Source organism: Rasamsonia emersonii (genome assembly GCF_000968595.1).
Source record: "Rasamsonia emersonii CBS 393.64 chromosome Unknown ctg1118621760094, whole genome shotgun sequence".
In the NCBI taxonomy this organism is placed as follows: Eukaryota; Fungi; Ascomycota; class Eurotiomycetes; order Eurotiales; family Trichocomaceae; genus Rasamsonia; species Rasamsonia emersonii.
Window position 1 is genome coordinate 49,664 of NW_013563193.1, and position 19,461 is coordinate 69,124.

Below are 19,461 nucleotides of genomic sequence, written 5' to 3' on the forward strand. Positions count from 1 at the left end.
AGCTACTTCAAATGCCGACTCGTTTGCGCCTGGAACATCATGGGTATACTGTAAAGCAAACTGCCAGTTCCGCGGAATATGCGACTGCCGTGCACGATCAGCGGCACGACGGCAATCATCCACATGATGAACACGAAGCCGATTGCTGCGTTCAGGCGCAGCTGCTCCAGCAACGGCCAGACGACGCCGTGCTCGAAGGCGTGGTACCGCGCCACGAGCCAGTTCCGGATGGGTCGCTTCTTCTCCCGCTTGGCCTGCAGCCGCCGGCGGTGGTTCTCCAGCCCGTCGATCAGGTGCCAGGCCACCCGCCGGTTGATCTTCTCCCAGGTGGTCTCGTCTGCGTATTCCCGGGCGCCCGTCGACAAGGTCGACCTCAGATCGTCCTGGCGACTCACCTGCAGGGCCAGACGGACGAATTCGTCGAGGTCGTGCGGCGGCACCAGGTAGCCCGTCTTGCCGTGGCGGACAATGTCTGACGGACCGCCTTGATCGCGCGCAATGACGGGGAGGCCGCTCGCCATGGCTTCGAGCACCACCAGGCCAAACGTCTCCGTGATGGAACAATGTAGGAAGACGTCGCCCGACGCGTAGGCCCGGGCCAGCGGTTCTCCCGTCAAGAAGCCGGTGAAGATGACGTGGTCGCGGACGGGCTCGAACAGCCTCCGCACATCGTCCACGACGGCGGGATTCCGGTTGCCGCCCACGATGAGAAGCTTGAAGGGAAAGGATTCCTGCACGAGCCGGGCGGCCACCTGGGCGAGGAACTCGAACCCTTTCTCGGGCGCAATGCGGCACACGCAGACCAGAATCGTTTCGCCGTTGGGCGCCAGTTCACGGCGGTAGACTTCATCGCGGCGGCTGGGATTGAAGAGCACGGTATCGACACCGCGACCCAGGTGGACGAGGCGATTTCGCGGCGCACCCGCCTTTTCCAAGTACCGCCGGATGTCAGAGCACGGGTAGAAGATGGTGTCGACGGAGGGATGGCTGAACAGAAAGCCCTGGACCGCGCCCAGCAGCCAGACGGCGAACCGGCCGAGGACGCCGGGCAGCAGGATCTCGGAGTAGGCGGACAGGTCGGTCTGGAAGTTCAGCAGGACGACGGGGGGTTCCTGCAGCTGGCGGATCTGCCAGAGGAACTGGAAGCCGACGGAGGCGGGACTGGCCAGGTAGACGATGTCGGGGTTGAAGGTGCGCTGGCAGACGCGATCGAAGCGAAAGGGGTAGACCACAGTCAGGTCGGGGTTGTAGGGCAGCGGATACCCGTGCAGGCGCACCTCGGATTCCGGCGCAGACGTCGATGCAGATGATGATGATGTTGTTGTTGTTGCAACCTGTTGCCGGCGGCCTTTCTGCTCGTAGCGAGGGGCGACGACGGCCAACTCGACGCCGTGGGCGCGCAGGTACTCGATCAGGCTGAGCGTGGTGCGACTGACGCCGTTGACAGGGCCCAGCGACTCGGTGGCCAGCAGGATGCGTTTTCCTCGGAGAGAAGCGGGGAACTCATCGCGGTTGTTGCTGCTGGTGCTGGTGCTGCTGCTGCTGTCCTTGCCGTCAGGCAGTGATCGAGATGCTGCCGCTTCCTGTGCAGCGAAGCGTGGACGCATCCTGAACCACCGCCGGAGGAAGAGTGAGGGGTGATGCGGACCAGAGGAGAGGAAAATACTGCGGAGGAGGGGAATTGGACGCTTTTTTTTTCGTTTTCTCTTAGAGAGCCCTACGATATTATACAATTCCTACGCCTGACTACACTCGTCACCCGACCCAGAATCCAGCGTCTTCTGACTATGGATCCGGACTCCATTTGGATCCTCGTCACCGCCATCTTCGGATCGTGCTGCGCTTTTGACGGCATCTACGGTCTGCTGTACCGTCTACCGTCTACCTAGGCAAGTGCTGCGGAGGCCAATTCGGCGTCTTCACCCGACGCGAGCCTTGCGCCTTCCTTTTCGTCGACTGGGCGTGCCTTCCTGGTGAACAGGAGCTGCTCCTGCCCGCACGTGGGGCGCTCCTGCCGTTATCGCGCCCCCGGCCTTATCGCGCCTTCCCTGGCAGGCTGCCCCCAGCTCCCCCGCGCCAGCCAGTCACAGCGCCGGGTTCCCTGCGCGTGCGTCGGTCCGCCACCCGCACTCGATCGAGGAAGGAGTCCTCCGCGGCAAGTGCATCCCAGGCCCAGCAGTTCCTCTGCACACGCGCCCTCGAGGACCGTCCGCCATGCCCCCGTGTCCCTGCACCAGCCCAGGGACTGCTGGGCCCGTGGCGCTCGTTTAGCATGAGCTTGCGAGAACAATCATACAATAATGGCGGGCTCTGCACACGGTCAGCTCATAGGGCCCGTTCGCTCTCTCAATTCTTTTCCACAAAAATTCCTTCTCTCCCTCGCCTTCCTCTCCCGGTCGTCCACCGTCTGCTGCGCGTCTGTCTACGGGTCTGCCTCTCCAGACCTGATTGATACGGCCAGAGCTGAGACTGCTTCGCGAGAGTGCCCGACCGCCAGATCCGCCAGCAGATAGGAGCCGTGCCCCTCATCGGCTTATCATATCGCAGTCATGGACTTCCTCTCCTCTTCGCCCGTGGGCACCTCGGACGAGAGCTCCTGCGACGACTCGACCGGCCCGACTACTCCGGACAGCAGCCCGTTGTTCTGTCCGTCGCGCGTCGAGGACCTCGTTGGCACGCCTCTCGCCCATTTCCTCGACGCTCCCAAGCCTGCTGCTGATGTTCTGCCGCCGGAGAAGACGCGTCTCCCTCAGGTCAGCGTGCCTGCGGGCGCGCGTGATTTGCCCGCCTCCAAGCCCATCAGGAACATATGTGTAGTTGGCGCTGGCTATGTCGGTAGGTTTGGTCGTCTTGCTGGTTTTTATTGGCTGTTTTTCTATTTCAATGGATCTTGCACCGGAGAATATTGATTTTTGGTTTGAATGTTGCATTACTGTCCCTATTCTTGACATTATTCTTGACATTTTCTATGTCACTTTTTTCTGCTTCTGTAATTGGCTGACCGACCAGAATAGGCGGTCCTACAGCAGCGGTCATCGCCCTGCACAACCCCTCCATCCGGGTGGATGTCCTCGACAAGGACGAGCGCCGCATCCGCCGCTGGAACTCCCCTCATCTCCCTATCCACGAGGCCGGCCTGAACGATATTGTGCGGGTAACTCGCGATGGCGCCCGCATTTCTTCGCGGGGCAACAAGGCGGGGCTGGAAGCCGGTCGCAACGATGCCCCTGTCGCGCCGTCCGACCGTCTCCCCAACCTGTTCTTCACCTGCGACTCGCAGGCCAGCATTTCCAGGGCTGACATGGTCCTCCTTGCTGTCAACACCCCCACCAAGACCTTTGGCATTGGGGCTGGACGGGCCACCAACATGACTGCATTTGATGCCGCCGCCAGAGAAGTTGCCCGATACGCCAAACCGGGTACCATCATTGTCGAGAAGAGCACGGTCCCCTGTGGCACCGCCCAACGAGTGCGTCAAATGGTAATTACACGTTCTTCCCTGACGCTACATTTTAACCTTTTTTTTTCTCTCCGCATTGGTATGAGTTTCCATTGACAACAGACAGCTCGATGCCGTCCGACCCGGCGTGCCGTTCGAAATTCTCTCCAATCCCGAATTCCTGTCCGAAGGCTCCGCGGTGCAGAACCTCCTCAAGCCGGATCGCGTGCTCATCGGGTCAGCTAAGACGCCTTCCGGTCGCCAGGCTGCCGACGCCTTGGCTCGCATCTATGCCGCTTGGGTGCCCCGGGATCGCATCCTCGAGGTCAACGCATGGTCGTCCGAACTCGCTAAACTCGTCAGCAATGCCATGCTGGCGCAGCGCATTAGCAGCATCAATTCCATCAGCGCCATTTGTGACCGCACGGGTGCCGATATCGACGAGATCGCCAAGTCCGCTGGTCTGGATCCACGGATCGGCCCGCAATTCCTCAAGGCCGGCTTAGGGTTCGGTGGGTCGTGTTTCCGGAAAGACATCGCCAGTTTGACGTACCTGGCTGAATCGTTGGGACTGCCCGAGGTGGCTCATTACTGGAGTCAGGTCAACTCGATGAACGAGTGGCAGCGGGATCGGTTTGCCCGCAAAGTCATCCAGCGCATGGAAGAGAATCTGGTCGGCAAGAAAATTGCTATTCTGGGCTTCGCGTTTAAGAAGAACACCGGCGACACCCGGGAGTCGCTGGCAGTCGATGTCATCCGGATGCTTCTCCAGGAGAGGCCCGCAGAGATCGCTATCTTTGACCCGTGCTGTCTTGCCGAAGATATCCTCCGAGAACTGGAGCCGGTCTTGGAATCGCCGTCCTCCGGATCGAACCGTGACCGCGTCAAAGTCTACCCGGATGCCTACCAGGCCTGCGACCAGGCCAATGCCGTCGTGATCGTCACTGACTCGGATCAATTTCGAAATTCCCCCGCAAAGAAGGTGGGTAAGATTAATGGCATGCCCAAAAAGGCCGACACGGTGTCGTACGACATCGCCATGCGGGGTTTCTCCTCAGTGCCGGAGAGCGAAGAGGAGGAGATCATCATTCCTGGCTCTGCTTGTTTCTACCGGGTCAGCCCGCCTCCGAGCTGCGCGGACGACTGCCCCGACTGCCGGTCGACGCAGGCTCGTGGCGTCATCTCAAACGAGCCGGTTGAGTGGGCGCGCATCGCCTATGGTATGAAGGAGCCCAAGTGGGCCTTTGACGGTCGGGGCATCCTGGACGTGCGGGAGATGGAGAAGCTGGGCTTCCAAGTCGAGACCCTTGGCCGCCAGACGACGGCGCATGCTGGCCGCTGCTAGCGTGTTCTGACCTTTCGACAGATGCATCTAATTCACATAGCGAAGACTGGATATTTGCATTCTTTTGTCTTTTCTTGGGATTTTTTTTTCCTCTTAGAGCGTAATATACCTGGCGTTGGGATTGTTGAGCACTGTCATGATGGATCATTTTCTTATCTATGTGTCGGTGGTCTGGTGTGGGGTTCTCTTCTTTTCCATACTACATTTTGAAACTATCCCATGATGTTTGATCCTCCTAATGCAGACCTACATACTTTTCTATCTTATCTGGGTTGTCTGAGATAGCTGTCGACTGTATTGTGATTCCCGGAATAATGACTGGATATATAATTACCATCTCTCTTGTTGCATCGGCGGGCCTTGTTATACTATATACATAGATCAGGGATGTTTATGAAGACTCCCAACCTTCTCGTTAAATTGGAGAGTGTTTTTTTTTCTTTTATTGTCAATTCAATTGGAGTTTTTCAGGTCAAGCAGGATTTGACCTGTTGAATGAATAAAGTCTTGACGAGCTTCCTCTTTCGACAAACCTTTTTTTTTGTTTTCATGACCATAATTTCTATCTCTTGTACTGTACATACTGTACTGTAGTATAGATAGTATGATCTTGGATCGTCCAGTGAAAAAAAAATTTATAACACATACTGTATGTATGCATGTATGTATTTATGTATGTATGTACGTAGCTATGTGCATTATATTCCTATATTCATCCATTACATTGCAATTGAAAAGAAATAAAGGAAAGGGAAAAAAAAAGAAACAAGAAGATGCACACAAGCAACAAATAAAAAAAAGAAAGAACAGTAAAGATGAATATAATGAATATAATTCCAACGCATCTAACTTCAGGAATATCGTGTAATTCGTATCATTCATTCATTATTTTCCTTTTCAGAGACTACATAACTACGTACTGTACATACATACGCTCTACACTGGATTGTGCATGCATATGCACCGAAAAAAAAGGGCCTCATTGTTTCTCGGTTTTGTTTCGTTCTTCTTTCTCTATGCATACATACATGTACTGTACATGTACAGCACAACTTACAGATGACTCATAACCTTGAACCCATTGGCGGTAAGGAGGCGATCGGCCTCGTCCTTCTGCCACTTCAGCTTGGCGGTGATGGCGTCCTTGCGCGCCTTGTTCTCCCGCCGACCCATCTGCTGCAGATGCACCTCGTCCGGCCCGTCCGCGATGCGGAGCGTGCGCACCAACGCCCACAGGTAGGCCAGCGGCGTGTCCTGGCTGACGCCTGCGGCGCCCCAGGCCTGCACCGCCCGGTCGATCACCGTCAGCGCCATCTGCGGCACCAGCACCTTGGCCTGGGCGATTTCCTTGAGCGCGGCCTTGGCGTCGCCCTGGTCGATCTTGATGGCCGCGTTGAGCACGATCAGCCGCGCGGCGTCGATTTCGATGCGCGACTTGGCGATCCACTCGAGGATAACGCCGTGCGAGGACAGTGGCTTCCCGAAGGTCTTCTTGCGCTCGTCGTTGACCCGCGCGATCATCCATTCGAGCGCCTTTTCGGCCGCGCCGATGGTGCGCATGGCGTGGTGAATGCGGCCGGGGCCCAGACGGCCCTGGATAATCTCGAATCCGCGACCCTCGCCGAGGACGAGGTTGGAGACGGGCACGCGCACGTTGTTGAAGCTGATGTGGCCGTGGCCGTGCGGCGCGTCGTCGTATCCGTAGACCGACAGCATCCGGTGGACGGTGATGCCGGGGAGGCCGGCAGGGCAGAGCACGACGGACTGCTGGCGGTGGGGATTGGGGTTGGAGGGATCGGTCTTGCCCATGACGATGTAGAGCTTGCAGCGAGGGTCACCGGCACCGGAGGACCACCATTTCTAGAAGAGAGTCAGCTAACTGAACAGACGAACTTGTATGTATGTGGGGGGAAAAAAAAGGTAATATATACCGTCCCATTGAGGACGTATTCGTCGCCCTCTCGACGGATGCTAAACCCGATATTCGTCGCATCGCTCGAGGCCACGTTCGGTTCCGTCATCAAAAAGGCGGAGCGAATCTCGCCCTCCAGCAGCGGCTTGAGCCACTGTCGCTTTTGCTCCTCGGTGCCGTACTTGGCCAGCACTTCCATGTTGCCGGTATCCGGGGCGGCATTGTTAGTAGCCTAGCGAAAACTAACTATCAGCTAGAACTCCTCCCCAGCTCGAAAACGGGGGCATTCCAACCTCAGGCGCCACTTTGCTCTTGCCCAAGTACTCCGCCATCAGGCCGTACTCGAGATTGCTGAAGCCCGCGCCCTCGCTGAAGTGGTTCTTGGGCAGGAACATGTTCCAGAGACCCAGCTTGCGGGCCTTGGCCTTGAGCTCCTCCAGGATGGGCGGGGTCGTCTTCCATCGCTGCTCACCCTCGCCCAGTTGTGCGGAGAAGAGGGCGTCTGCGGGGATACATTCTTTCTCGACGAATTCTTCGACCTGACGAGCTATTAGCGACATGGAGAAAAGAACGAAGGAGAAAGACTTGATCACTAGGTTCTACCGACTCACCAGATCAAGAGTCTTCTTGGCCCGTTCACTGACAAAGGGCCGCGCAATGGGTGGGATATTATCCGAGGCCGGCATGATTCCGAATACAAGAATTATTTATTTATTCGACGAGAAGATTCAATAAATAAATGGCTCTGGTGCAGCCTTGAGAGTCTCAATTGAACCGATAACTAGGGAGATCGGCAGGCTTTGTAGTCAAATTAAAAAACAGAATTGACTGTATCAAAAATGGAAGACGACGAAAGGAAATCCAGACCCTCTCTGGAAAATAAATAGATAGAAATGTAGGTTGATATATGATGAGAATGATCAGCAGCAGGACATGGCTGCGTGCGGGGGTCGAGTCAGTAAGTTAAGTAAATACTTCTGAGGAAAGCGTCTGGGGTAGCCGAGCCTAGCCTCGGCAAGTTCTCCGTGCTTATTAGTCCAGTCCGGAGTAGCTAGCTTTTAGTACTGATACAAATGAAACTAACAAATGCTCCGGAGTAGATCATGCTGTTCATAACTACTAGTCCATATAGTACAAATCCTGGAATTGGCTTCTGAAGCTGTCAGCTCATATAGAGGCATAATTGCATCTATACTGATTTGATAGGTTCAGTTCAGAAGGGGGACACGAAGGATGACGTAATAAACGTATTAATCTGCAAGACTGCAACATGTATTTTCCATATACCAAGGGAGGTATATACTGTACAAATATCGATTCCTCCTCCAAGAGGTTGCGCTGAACTTTCCTGCCTCGTGGGAATGTTTTCATATTCTCTCTTCTTTTTTTCCCCTCTTTTCCAATGCAATTTATCCTGAATTTGATACGTGAATGGGGGAGAAAGATAGAAATGAATTTCTCGACATAATACACAAAGACAAAACAGAAGAAGAGAAAGAGAAAGAAGAGGAAGGAAAAAGAAGGCCAATGCAAAGTTTATTCCATACACAATAATAAGCATGAACCCCCCATCCATCCATCAATCCATCCGTCCATCCATCCCATATTCCTCCCTATAAACCCTTCCTGCCTAAGTCCATACACGACCCGAAAAAGGAAACAGAACCCAAGTCCAATTACACATAACATAGGCATAGCGCAGCGCAGCGTAGCATAGCATAGCACGGCTTAAGTACTTCATGACCATCCATCCGGAAGAAAAGTAAACCGCAAGAGAGATAAAAAAAATAAAAAGCGGGAGAAATGAAAGAAGAAGGCGCAGCCTCTAGAAGACAAGACAAGACAGTGGTCGAGCCGATCGGACTTCCACCCGTCTCGAAGAAGGTCAGGTCAGGTCAGGTGTCTTGTCTTGTCTTGTCTTTACGCTTGTTCCGTCGGCGATGCAGAGGCGGAGGACTGCTCGAAGCTCTTCTTGCCCAGTTTGGCGAAAAGGGACGGTGGTTTTCCGGCGCTATAGGAACGAACAAGCGCGATGAAGTTAGCGAGATTGTTTTCAAGTAGTTCTGAAGAGATTAAAGAAAGGACAGATGTCAGAAATCAAAAGGATGAACTGCGTGAACATACTTCTTGAATCGCTTCCCCTTGAGATCGCTCAGCTTCTTCGTGCACGGGCTCATAATATCATCAGACGGCGAGACGTAGGTTGTTTGGGACCTAGACCATTTAATACACAAGTCAGCAAATAGTCCCCTCCATCGCCACCAATTCCTCCATTATTTCGAGAGAATAGGTAACGAAAAAAATGCGATCATTACCGGCGCAGCCGAAAGACATACTTTTCCCCGTTTTTCAGCTTCTCCTGCAGCGCCTGGCGGTGGTACTCCATCGAGTGAACCTTTCCCTCTGCGGCCTTCAGAGAACTGTGGTTGTTGTCCGACAGATGAGTGTTGGTGGAGCGGTCGCTGCGCGGTTGGACCTGCGTGGTAGTCGCAGTTGCGTCCATGGTGATGTCGCGGGTTGAAAAGGATTTCCCGGAAGCAGTAATTCTGCTTGATGAAATAATGCAAGGCCCTCGACTCTCTGATCGATCGATCGTCAAGATAATCTTTGTGCTCTGTAAGGCTTGCGGCAAATTCGAACCGTAATCACAGGCGTGACTATGAGAAGTAAAGAAAGAAAAGTCTCTCAACAGGCAGGAGAAAAGGAGGATAGATAGATAGCCTTCCGATCAACCAAACAAATATGTTTGTTTCCAGCAAAAGCCACACACACACACACACACAGCTAATTTAATTTTAAAACAAGAAAGAAAGAAAGGGAAAAAATGTGAACGTGGAGCTTGTTTGATAAGGCATCAAATCAAATAAACTAAGCCCGATTGTTGGCATGGCAACGGCCGCCATTATTACATTTAAGTCGGATCGGATCGGTCGCCTGCAGTGAGTGGCATGTGGAGAGAGATGTGGACAACACCACCGACTAAATAAGAATTGACTCATTGCTGTCGATCCCTGTTGTCTTTTGCCTTTTTCTCCGTTGATAATAATATTAAATTAGTACCACAGATTGACTTCATGTAAGAGAGTCAATAATATGCCTCTCTACTGTAGAGAGTATTCTCTGGCACGTGATGAACACTAAGCTAAGCACCGAAGGCGTAGGATTGTCAACTCGTCTTATTCCAATAGATCAGCTCTCAAAGCATTTCATCGCAGATTGACCTTCTTGTGCAGGAAGACTGCATCCTTGAGATAATAGATCCGACAATGCTGTCTTATTTCTGATCCATGGCCTAAAATTCCTGGTTTTCTTTGATGAGAACTGCGCGGTATATTGTTATATATTGAACTTGGAAATAGTTTTACACTTCACTCCGTAATTGTATTATAGATGGGATAGCCTTATGACTTTATTAATACTATTTAATATTATTTATACCTGTATTTGACACTGTTGGCATCTGCGCCAATTAAACTATATACAGCTACAGTTACAATATTAAAAGGTAAACAATGTATGTGCATGTTCCAATCCATCGAACGACCAGATTCTATAAACAGACCCCCATGTTATATTATATATCGAGGTGCCGTGTAAAACAAAAACAAGCAAGGTTCATCCTTGCAATCACAATCCATGTTCAAGCAGACTCCATCATCCCCACACGGGATACATGGACAGACTGTCTGACTCCATCGTAATTTCTTTTTCTTCAATCATAGCGCCCTATACTTGCCGATCTGATTATCCCGGCTTCAAGGGTGTTCCGCAGCGAGTAATAAACAAAAAAAAAGTTGTAGGAAATCCCACCAGGGATTGTTCTGCTGGTTATCGCTGTAGAAACCGGTTGAGGATCAACATCTCGAAGATGACTCATTGTCACCCTCTTCAATGCGCCTATTATCGCCAGATATGTGGCCGGAACTGCCAGCTGGCTACGGAGTAGCCTAATTCTGGACCCACAAGCCCGTTGTCAGGGGAAGATCCGTCCTGTCCACAACGGGCTTGTAAACAGACTCGCGTGGCCGGTGATGCCGCCTATCAAGGACACACGATAGCACCGCATGAGTAGTTAGGCTGGGCTTCAAGCCACGACTCCACTCACAGCCTTCCAGGGATAACAATGGGTTGCGTATTGAATGGAGAGGTCAACTCAACCAGCAGGCGACGGCAAATCGGTAGGCTTCGGTGCAGCCGAGTCAACTCCCTCATCCTCGCTAGCACTATCTTTCCTGGAGCCACGGAGCGTCGGTGGACTACTTCCGGACCTCACATGTGGTGGCTCCGGCGTAGGAAGACGGCTAGAGTTAGGTGATGCCCCCTTTTCATCAGACTCCGATCGACTAGCGCCCTCCTCTGACGGTGGAGTAGGCGGCGAGTAGGAGATGGTCGGACTGATTGGGTCCTCCTGGGAATCTTCAGAAGGATTTCTTCGGTGTCCATGCTTCTCCCGGACGGAAGATGTCGCTCGCGAGCTCGGACTCGCTAATGGTGTCCCGAAAATCGGCGAAGATGACCGCAAGCTATGGGACCGCGTCATCATACTCTGAACACTAGGAAACTCGATATAGGTTCCCGCAGAGCCTCGGGAGAACAGCACAAGACCGAAACAGATGAGTACAAAGATGCTCTGGATGACCGACACACGCTTCTGGAACACGAGCTCGTCGGCTAGGATCCCCAGCTGGGTGGTTATCGAATAGATCTCCTGATGATATTGAAAGCGCTGTTTCTCGAATTCGATGGCAACGGATTTCCAGACCTGATCGTACTGTGATCGAAATTCTCGTAGCTCGTTGAGGACAGTCGTATTCAGATTCTCCAGGAAGGATGACGTCTTGGCCAACTGACGCTTTTCGACCTTGTTGAATGCATCCCTGAGAATCCGAGATTGTTCCTCGATGTACAGCAGGGAGAGCGTTGAGTTGGACTCCAGCATCTGGAGCCGTTTGTTTACCGACTTGAAGAAAGACTCCTGTGTAGTCGGGTTTGGAGACGCTGGCTGTGTGGGCACAGACCTGGTGGGTTCGCCTGCTGCAATAGAGTCTTCTTTTGTACTTGTCGTCACCGGTCTCGTCTCCGTCTCCGTAGCTGGGGGTCTTTCTCCGCTGCTCTGCCCTTCGGGGGAGGAATGTGACGAAACTGTAGCATTACCGCCAGCTTGCTCCGCAGATGTCGAGGACGTAACCTTCGTGTCTGTAAGGGTATCATTAACAGAAAGGGCATCAGCTGTATCGGCGGCTGTAGCTGGTCGAGTCTGGGCTGGCCACGCGGTGTCATTAGGTCCAAAAGGTGGTCCTTCCTCCTTTAAACACATGTCAATCACCGGTGTTGGGCCACGTAATAAGGCTTCTTCGACCTCGGTCCTATTGAAAAGAGTAATGTCCTGATGAAGCAATTCCGAGAGTGTGGGTGTCGTAGTGGTCGCATTCTCGTGCAATGAGACCGTCTCCTCGACTGACTCTGTAGCATTGACAGCCTGGACCGTTTGACCATCAACAGGCGCCTCAACAGACGCCTCAACCGGTTCAACCGGTTCAATCACATCATCACTGCCTTCTTCATCCGTCCGGCTAATTTCTCCATCGTTCTTGTACTCTTCCATCATCGTGGTCCCATGGACTCGGATCAGACTGACCGGGCAGTAGAATTCGTTTCCGTAGTGTGTCAGGAACTCAATTTTCAAGTATCGTGCCCAGATAAGAGGATTTTCGATTGCAAATGCCTGGATCTCTCGCGTATTCCTTGCCTCAAAAACGCCCAGTTCCCTCCATTTGTCCGGCTTGACAGGATACCGATCGGAGACGCTGACCCTGAAAGTGCGAAAGATCGAACTAAAAAACTCGTAATTAGCGAGCACGACCGTGTCGACCAGAATGTCTTCGCAAAGCTCGAGGATAATGAATTTATTCTCAGCCCGACACTCGTTCAGCATGTAGCTATCTTTGTTTTCGATTAGAACGGACGAGGATCCCGTGCACTCCGGGTTTGTCTTCAAGACCGTGGCAGCACAGTCGAAGGAGGCGTAGTTAAACCTTTCCTTGCAGGTGGTTCCAGCGTCTTTTCTCTTTCCGACTCCCTTCTGAGAAACTCCTTCGGCAGTGCCTTTGTCATGATGTCCTTCACCACCCTCAGTAGAAGACGCGCCGCTCCCCCATGATGAAGGCCTCGTATTTTCCGGTGCCTCTGCCCCGAATCCGCCAAATTCCAGCTCAATTTCCGAATCGTCGCCAAGCGAATCAAGAGCGTTGTTGATCGTCCCTGCTCGCCTACGATGCTCACGCGCAACATCTCTGTTTTGCCGGCGACCCCCCACATTTTCGGCCGACTGACCGATTTTGGCCAAGTTTTGCTTCTTCCAGTCCTCGAAGGAGAGGAATTTGGCGTTATCTAGAGGCGATTCCGTATCAAGCTCCTGATCTGTGTCGGTATCCGTCGAAGCGGTAGGGGTAGCACGGTCAGAAGACGTAGCCGAACTAGTCGTCGCATCAACCGTTATCGTATGCTGGTGCTCCAGGCTGCCATCCTCCTGATATGCCTGGCCGTCTGACACAGACTTGCCTTTGCCCCATCGTGTCTCCAGACAAATCGGCTGCTGGATAAGGGAAGTCCACTCCTTGGCCGGGCATATCAATGATGAAGCATCCGCAATATCGCTCCGTTGTTCACGCCCTGTATTCGTCGCGTCTGAGGCAACTGCGGCGTCTGCAGTTGCGAGCGTAGCCAAGAGGAGAATCCACAGCCCGAGGCGTACGACGTATTTCTCAGCTATCATTGTCGAGACTTTGCGCCTACGCATCGTCTCAGAAGTAACGGAGGAAGGGGGGCCAAAAAAAAAGGTAACGTTCGAATCGTGGATCGTCGGAGAAACCGCTGTGCCTCTTATTTCTCGAGTCGAGCCGATTCCTAGATAACAGCGCATCTCGAGTTAGTAGGGAACGTTCCATAAGTGGCAAAGTCATCCAGCTGCCAGAGTGGAAGGGGAGGCAGGGTCACGCAGCCATTTGGCGGGTCTGTCTTACCATCCTCCGTTGAACAGAATCAGCTCTCCTGCCACGAAAGAGCAGCCCGAGTGTTAATAAAATAACGTCTTCGGTGGTGTCAGAGAATAGCGGTCAAAATCATTACTGAGTCGATCTGCTCCTAAAGCCCTGACTCCGTAATCTGGACTGACGGTGAGCGCCTGACCGCTGCGGCACCGGTGCGAAACCGGCGATCTGGAGATTCGCCACGCCGTTCAAGCACTGCACATCAAGATATCAAGAAATCTAAAACTGGAGAGAAAAGTGACACGTGTAGAAAACGATATTTCGGAGTGCCCAGCGAGTTCCAAACGCTTCGGATGCGATTCTCTGTCCGAGGGGAGACAACGCCGTTGGTTTTTTTGTTGGGGAGCTCTATCAAGTTCGCAGCTCTCCGAAAACCCGTCCCTGCGGAGCGCGCATGCGGGCTCCACTGTTAGAGGCCGAGTGTCCTTTTTGCACCAACAACAATGCAATTTATGTCATTTATTGGACTTAGCCAGCTACTCGGGAGTCTGGACTTTCCCTGACTTAATGCAAATTGCAGACCCGCCTTTGCTCTCTGTCAACGGCACAAGTTAATCCTCCTGCAGAAGAAGCAAGCTGGCCAAAACTATCGCCTTCTCCAAAAAATCCCTCATACAGCACCAAATGACTGGAAAGAACTGCTACACAGAATTGCTATCTCGTAACTACAGTCGAAATGGAACGGAACATCTTCTGTTCTTCATCGCTGTCCATTTGTTTCTTGACATGAAGATCTACCTAGCTACCTACAGTACAGGCCCTTTCTCATCCCAGTCCACCCCAGGGCACAAAGTGTCCTTGAACGTAGATCTAATAATGAACGTACCACTGCAAAATTGAAAACAGATGCGATCATTCCTCCGCTGGCTGTCCCAAGCCTTCTCCTTCCACTTTTCCCTCTGTTGAAATGGAATACTGGAAAAGTGGCTGGTATCGGGAATCCGATACCACAAGCCTTTTTTTTTTGGTTCGGTTTTTCCCCCGCATGAATCGAAAACAAAAATGCAGGAACACTTACTCCTGCCAGGATGGCATACTGCATGCTGCCATGTTTGATCGCCCAAAAGAAAGAAGGAAAAGTATAAAACAAGTCTCGAGAAGTAAAATGTCTCGTAACAGAAAACGCCGCTCTCGTATGACTTTTAACCGCTCAAGAGCCCGTACCAAGTTGCTTTTGCTTCTCCTTCGCCGTACCATTAGAGTGGGAAGTCGCCATAGTATACATGAGACAGGTTGTCTCAAATTTCCATCGCCCGCGACGAAAGATGATGCGGAATTTATAACGTGACAGAAACAACATCCCCGTGACAAAAATTCGCTCGATGCAACCAAGAATGCAAAACCGAGCAAAGCCAAATAAATAAATCCGTCAATAATAAATATTAGGTTTTTCGTAATTCACCAAACGCAAGGGCGAAAACAAGGAGCAGCAGCAGCCGTCAAGGCAAAAGAGTAAGGTGGAAAATCACGAAAACGGAAAAAAAATAAGGAATAAGGAGAGGCAGGGAAACTAGAACTACAAGTGAAGATCGTGCCAGCCACCGACCAAGTCCAAGTCTTCGTCCACGCTTCCGTGATAATCGCTGGAGTCATTGGCGATCTTCACTTTCACGGTCTCATAGGGATCGCGCTCACGCCGCCAGTCTTTGTCCAAGAAAGGATTGCGGCGACGGTCATCTCGCTTGTGCCACGCAGGGGGACTAGAGGGACCGGAATCATGTCTCCAGTTCGTGTTCATGGAACGCTGCTTGAAACGGGAAGCGTCTTCCTCGGGACGGTAGTTCCTCCTCCGGTCTCCCAGAGCAGCCCATTTATCGAGGTTGAACCGCTTTGGAGGAGTGTACCGGAATGGTCGAGCTCGAGAGCGAGAAATCGGAGTGGCATTCTCAGAAACAATGGGCTTGGCGGGAGTTGAGACCGATTCGGGGGAGCTCGAGACATTCTGCGGGTCCTGGGAGCGAGAGTTGACGAGAGACGTGGTCTTTTGTTCATGCAGACCAGCAGGACGGAAAGGAAGCTCAGCATCCTTGCTCTCTTGACTCCAGCTGCGAGCATTATTCTCACGGCGTTCCTGCAAAGACCGGTCTTCGTTTTCTGATTCCTCCTCATCCCAGAGATCACTCCAGCTCTTGGAGATTTGACCGTCCTTATCCTTTCCAAAGATCATGGACATAGCGGGAACCGGCTTGATAGCATGGCTGGGAAGGGACCCACCCATTGGAATGGTGCCAGAGGGAGGCGGATAAGATTGATCGCTGCGACGCATGGTCGTGGATTTGACCGATGCGCCAAGGGCGGAATCCAAGACCGACGCCATCGACGGGGTCTCAGGATGCGTAGAGAACCACGAAGTACCCGCAGTCTCCGATGGAGGGAAGAGGTCTTCGGAGTAACTCTCCGAATCCGGAATGACAGAGAGCTGGCGAATAGGCTGCGGTGGACTTGCCTGGAGTGCTTTCGCCCACGGGAAGGAGTCGCCCTGGTTGATCTGAGGAGATTGAATCGAGGGAGTTCGAAGAGGCTCGCGGTTGGCGCTGGCGGGGACAACGTCCCGATCCTCCGTGCAGAAATCATCCAAGGTCTCATCGTCCGTCGTGAAGCTGACCGTGCGCAGGATGGCATCGCGGACTCCCGAGAGGGTTCGTTTCTCCGGATCAAGAGCCAGGGCATTTCTCAGGATCTCGAAAGTATCCTGAGACATGTTGGGGAACACGTCAAAGAGAGACTGGCGGTCCCGCACGTAGTCGGCGAAAAGCACATCAGACTCGGTGGGCGTGACAAAAGGATTCCGCGCAAAAAGAATGTTGAGCAGGCAGATCCCAATCGACCAGATATCCGCCTTTGCGGGAGAATATCCAGTCGGCGGCGGATCGTACTGTTCCGGCGCCATGTAACGGTCACTGCCAACACAGGCCTCGTAGCACCAAGAGCTACGAGTGGCCAGGCCAAAATCACCAAGCTTCATTGATCCATCCTGGGTGAGAAAGATGTTTTCGGGCTTGATATCCCGGTGGTAAAGGCCATTCGAGTGCATGAATTCCACCGCGCTGATGAGCTGCAGCATAAATTCGCGCACATGTTCGGTCTCGAGAGGGCCCCGATTGGCACGAATGGCCTCGTATAGATCACCCATCGAACAGTACTCCAAAACCAGGTAGATATGGGCGCTAGTCTCAAAAGAATGGATCAGGTTGACGATATTGGGGTGGTGCCCGAGGCGTGCGTGGCAGGCGAGTTCTTCGGATCGGTCATCGACGGCCATGGAAGACTCCGAATCGGTGGAGGACGACTTGGTCAAACACTTGATGGCAACATCCTCCCCGGTTTTGGTGTCCTTGGCGAGAAACACCATTCCAAAGGACCCATGGTTCAAGGGAGCGACTGTGCGGAAACGCCCATCCAGGAGCTGTCCCTCGACAAACTTGTCCTTCAAGCACTCCATGCCTGACCGATGTCTGAGGGTTCCGACACAAACGCACCCAATCGATGACAGACCGACCCGATGAAGTAGAACAGCAAGAAATTAATAGTGGCTGAATATACCCAATTCAGGATGTGATCCGGCAATCCGCGTAAGAAGGCGTCGTGACAAGTAAAAGGATATGAACAAAATAAGTTGAAAAAAAAAACGCCCTGGACTGGTGTGGATAGTGGGCAAGAAGAAGAAAAAAAAACACGGCTGGCGTAACTCAGATCCAATCACAGCTGGACAGTAGCAGCTGTTGAGAAAACAAGGATCCGTTGAAGAAAAGACAAAACTCAACAAACTCTGGATCGTCGGCTCATATAAATACTAGGAAAAGTGAGGATATGTCGACAAAGGAAATGAAACGATATGCCAGATAGGCACAAGGCGCGGTAAAGGTACCCGCGAGGGTAACGTCGATATAGCAGGCGAAAAGAGCGTTATAATTTCATTTGCATATGTTCGAGGAATAGGAACCGGCGTAGAGCCAAGCGAAGGAAGGATAATGACGGAAAAGAGAGCGTCGAATGAGAGAAGAGATTATGAAGTCCGAAGGCGAAAGTGGATTGGTGTAGAAAAACGTCAAGGGATCGAGGACTCGGAGAACAAAATCGCTGCGTAAGGTCGTAAAGCAAGTGGAGAGTCGTAACTCGACTACTCGGGACAGATCGGCAGGTGGTGATGACTCAGTATCGCAACCCTCAGTCGAAGATCCGATACTGAGTCACGTACCCAGCAGGCGGTAGAGTGGCTATACCGCTGCCTCTCTCGAATCAAGATGCCAGCGTTCTGGGACCCTCCAAGGGACTAGCTACAGGCACAATTAAGCACCTCTCGAGAAGAATCGAGCAGTCAACACCCAGGTCTCACTCCAGCAGCTGAACGTTGATCACTGTCCCAACGTCGCACCAGGGGAGGAAAGGTATCGACCGTAGCAGCCACGCCGGAGGGGTGGAACGAAGAGCTTGATAGTCACCCTGCAGCTTTGAAACGTCGATGAAGAGAGCTGTCTGAGATGGTGCGAGGGTGAGGCGAGAGCGGGAGAGAGAAGGCGGTTGTAGGAAGTCGGATGAGCCCGCAGTACCGGTCGAATTGAGGTCTGAACCGGAGTGTCTTGAAACAGAAGTGCTGTGGTCTCGAGCAGATGTTGGCGGGCAATGAGGCGAGAGGGATGAAGCAGCAGTGGAGGAGGGAGCAGAGGATGGGAGAGGACGGAGGAGAAGGATGAAGGAGGAGGATTAGGTTGGCGGCGAACAGGTGAGAGAGGATGGAGGGGACGGCGGGAGAGAGGAAGGAGCAGCGAAGGAACAGGAGAATGGAGACGGAGAGGAGGAAGGAGAGTTGGAGTCGGTGAAGGAGGAGGGATGGATGCGGATGAGAGTCAGGTAGGTAGGTAGGTAGGTAGGTAGGCAGGCAGCAGGAGATGGAGAGCGATGGATGGCGATAGACAAGACAAGGTCGGCAGGAGGAGTCAGCACGATATGGGTTGGCAAGCTGGGGGAGCGCCGCGAAGACGAGGGAACGGGGGAGAAACGCAGCCCGTCATGACAGGGAGGTTCGCCGCCGGGCTGAGCCAATGGCGGATGCAGAGGCTTGGAGCGGGGCGTTCTGGTACGGTACCGATACCGGCGGCAGCGCAGGTCGTGCCCAGCAGCATCAAAATGCCTCGTGGACGGGCCTGTTGCCCCCCAGCCGGAGCCACGACTGAATCCCCCGAGGCAGGGCAGGCCCGGCCGCCCAAATGCCATTCTTGCCAGGGCCCCTGCAGCGCCTGAGAACCTTCGAGAGATGCCGGCTGCAGCCACCTGGGCGCCTGCCCTCCACCGTCCCCGTTTCCCCTGCGACCTTCCGCTACGCGTTCTGACGTGAGTGAATATTTTGGGTCTGGATGGATCGCCCGCCGATGGGCCTCCTACTCCATGAGGACACATAGCCTCAGATCTCGCGATCCTAACTACAGCACAGAGCTCCGCAATAAGGAGCGCCCGTCGTAGGTGCCATTTCAGATTACACTCTGGCTGCTGGCAGACTGGCAACTTGGATAATACTGGCTGCATCCAAGTGTGTCCACCGCTTTTTCAGACAAGGTCCGTCAACGCGCTTGAATTATGGTAGAGCAATAAAATGTTTGCTGATCTCCTACGCTCGAGCAAATCAGGACCTGCGATCCAGGATCAATGACACCAAAAAAAAATTTCGGCGCCGTTGGACCTTGTACATATGCAATGTATGCAGCAACGAATCGAAGGC

General features: G+C 52.9%; 6 protein-coding genes across 6 annotated transcripts; 1 reads left to right on the top strand and 5 right to left on the bottom strand.

Annotated features, from left to right (window-relative positions):
* Nucleotides 1-2: 2 nt before the first annotated feature.
* T310_4048 (Glycosyl transferase) lies at nucleotides 3-1,607 on the bottom strand (the record flags this gene model as incomplete). Its single annotated transcript, XM_013473042.1, has 1 exon — nucleotides 3-1,607. The coding sequence occupies one exon, from the start codon at nucleotides 1,605-1,607 to the stop codon at nucleotides 3-5; it is 1,605 nt and encodes a 534-aa protein (XP_013328496.1).
* Nucleotides 1,608-2,549: 942 nt separating this feature from the next.
* Nucleotides 2,550-4,784, top strand: T310_4049 (UDP-glucose 6-dehydrogenase; the record flags this gene model as incomplete). The annotated part of the gene is made up of 3 exons (XM_013473043.1): nucleotides 2,550-2,835; nucleotides 3,015-3,481; nucleotides 3,567-4,784. 3 exons carry the CDS (start codon nucleotides 2,550-2,552, stop codon nucleotides 4,782-4,784), a joined length of 1,971 nt encoding a protein of 656 aa, XP_013328497.1.
* Nucleotides 4,785-5,237: 453 nt separating this feature from the next.
* Nucleotides 5,238-7,382, bottom strand: T310_4050 (Acyl-CoA dehydrogenase; the record flags this gene model as incomplete). Its single annotated transcript, XM_013473044.1, has 7 exons — nucleotides 5,238-5,367; nucleotides 5,433-5,473; nucleotides 5,714-5,798; nucleotides 5,842-6,644; nucleotides 6,716-6,928; nucleotides 6,990-7,235; nucleotides 7,308-7,382. 7 exons carry the CDS (start codon nucleotides 7,380-7,382, stop codon nucleotides 5,238-5,240), a joined length of 1,593 nt encoding a protein of 530 aa, XP_013328498.1.
* Nucleotides 7,383-8,616: 1,234 nt separating this feature from the next.
* Nucleotides 8,617-9,199, bottom strand: T310_4051 (Protein BNS1; the record flags this gene model as incomplete). The annotated part of the gene is made up of 3 exons (XM_013473045.1): nucleotides 8,617-8,707; nucleotides 8,821-8,910; nucleotides 9,033-9,199. The coding sequence occupies 3 exons, from the start codon at nucleotides 9,197-9,199 to the stop codon at nucleotides 8,617-8,619; spliced, it is 348 nt and encodes a 115-aa protein (XP_013328499.1).
* A 1,650-nt stretch (nucleotides 9,200-10,849) lies between these two features.
* Nucleotides 10,850-13,471, bottom strand: T310_4052 (Sad1/UNC domain protein; the record flags this gene model as incomplete). The annotated part of the gene is made up of 1 exon (XM_013473046.1): nucleotides 10,850-13,471. One exon carries the CDS (start codon nucleotides 13,469-13,471, stop codon nucleotides 10,850-10,852), a length of 2,622 nt encoding a protein of 873 aa, XP_013328500.1.
* Nucleotides 13,472-15,261: 1,790 nt separating this feature from the next.
* Nucleotides 15,262-17,187, bottom strand: T310_4053 (Serine/threonine protein kinase; the record flags this gene model as incomplete). Its single annotated transcript, XM_013473047.1, has 1 exon — nucleotides 15,262-17,187. One exon carries the CDS (start codon nucleotides 17,185-17,187, stop codon nucleotides 15,262-15,264), a length of 1,926 nt encoding a protein of 641 aa, XP_013328501.1.
* Nucleotides 17,188-19,461: the final 2,274 nt, after the last annotated feature.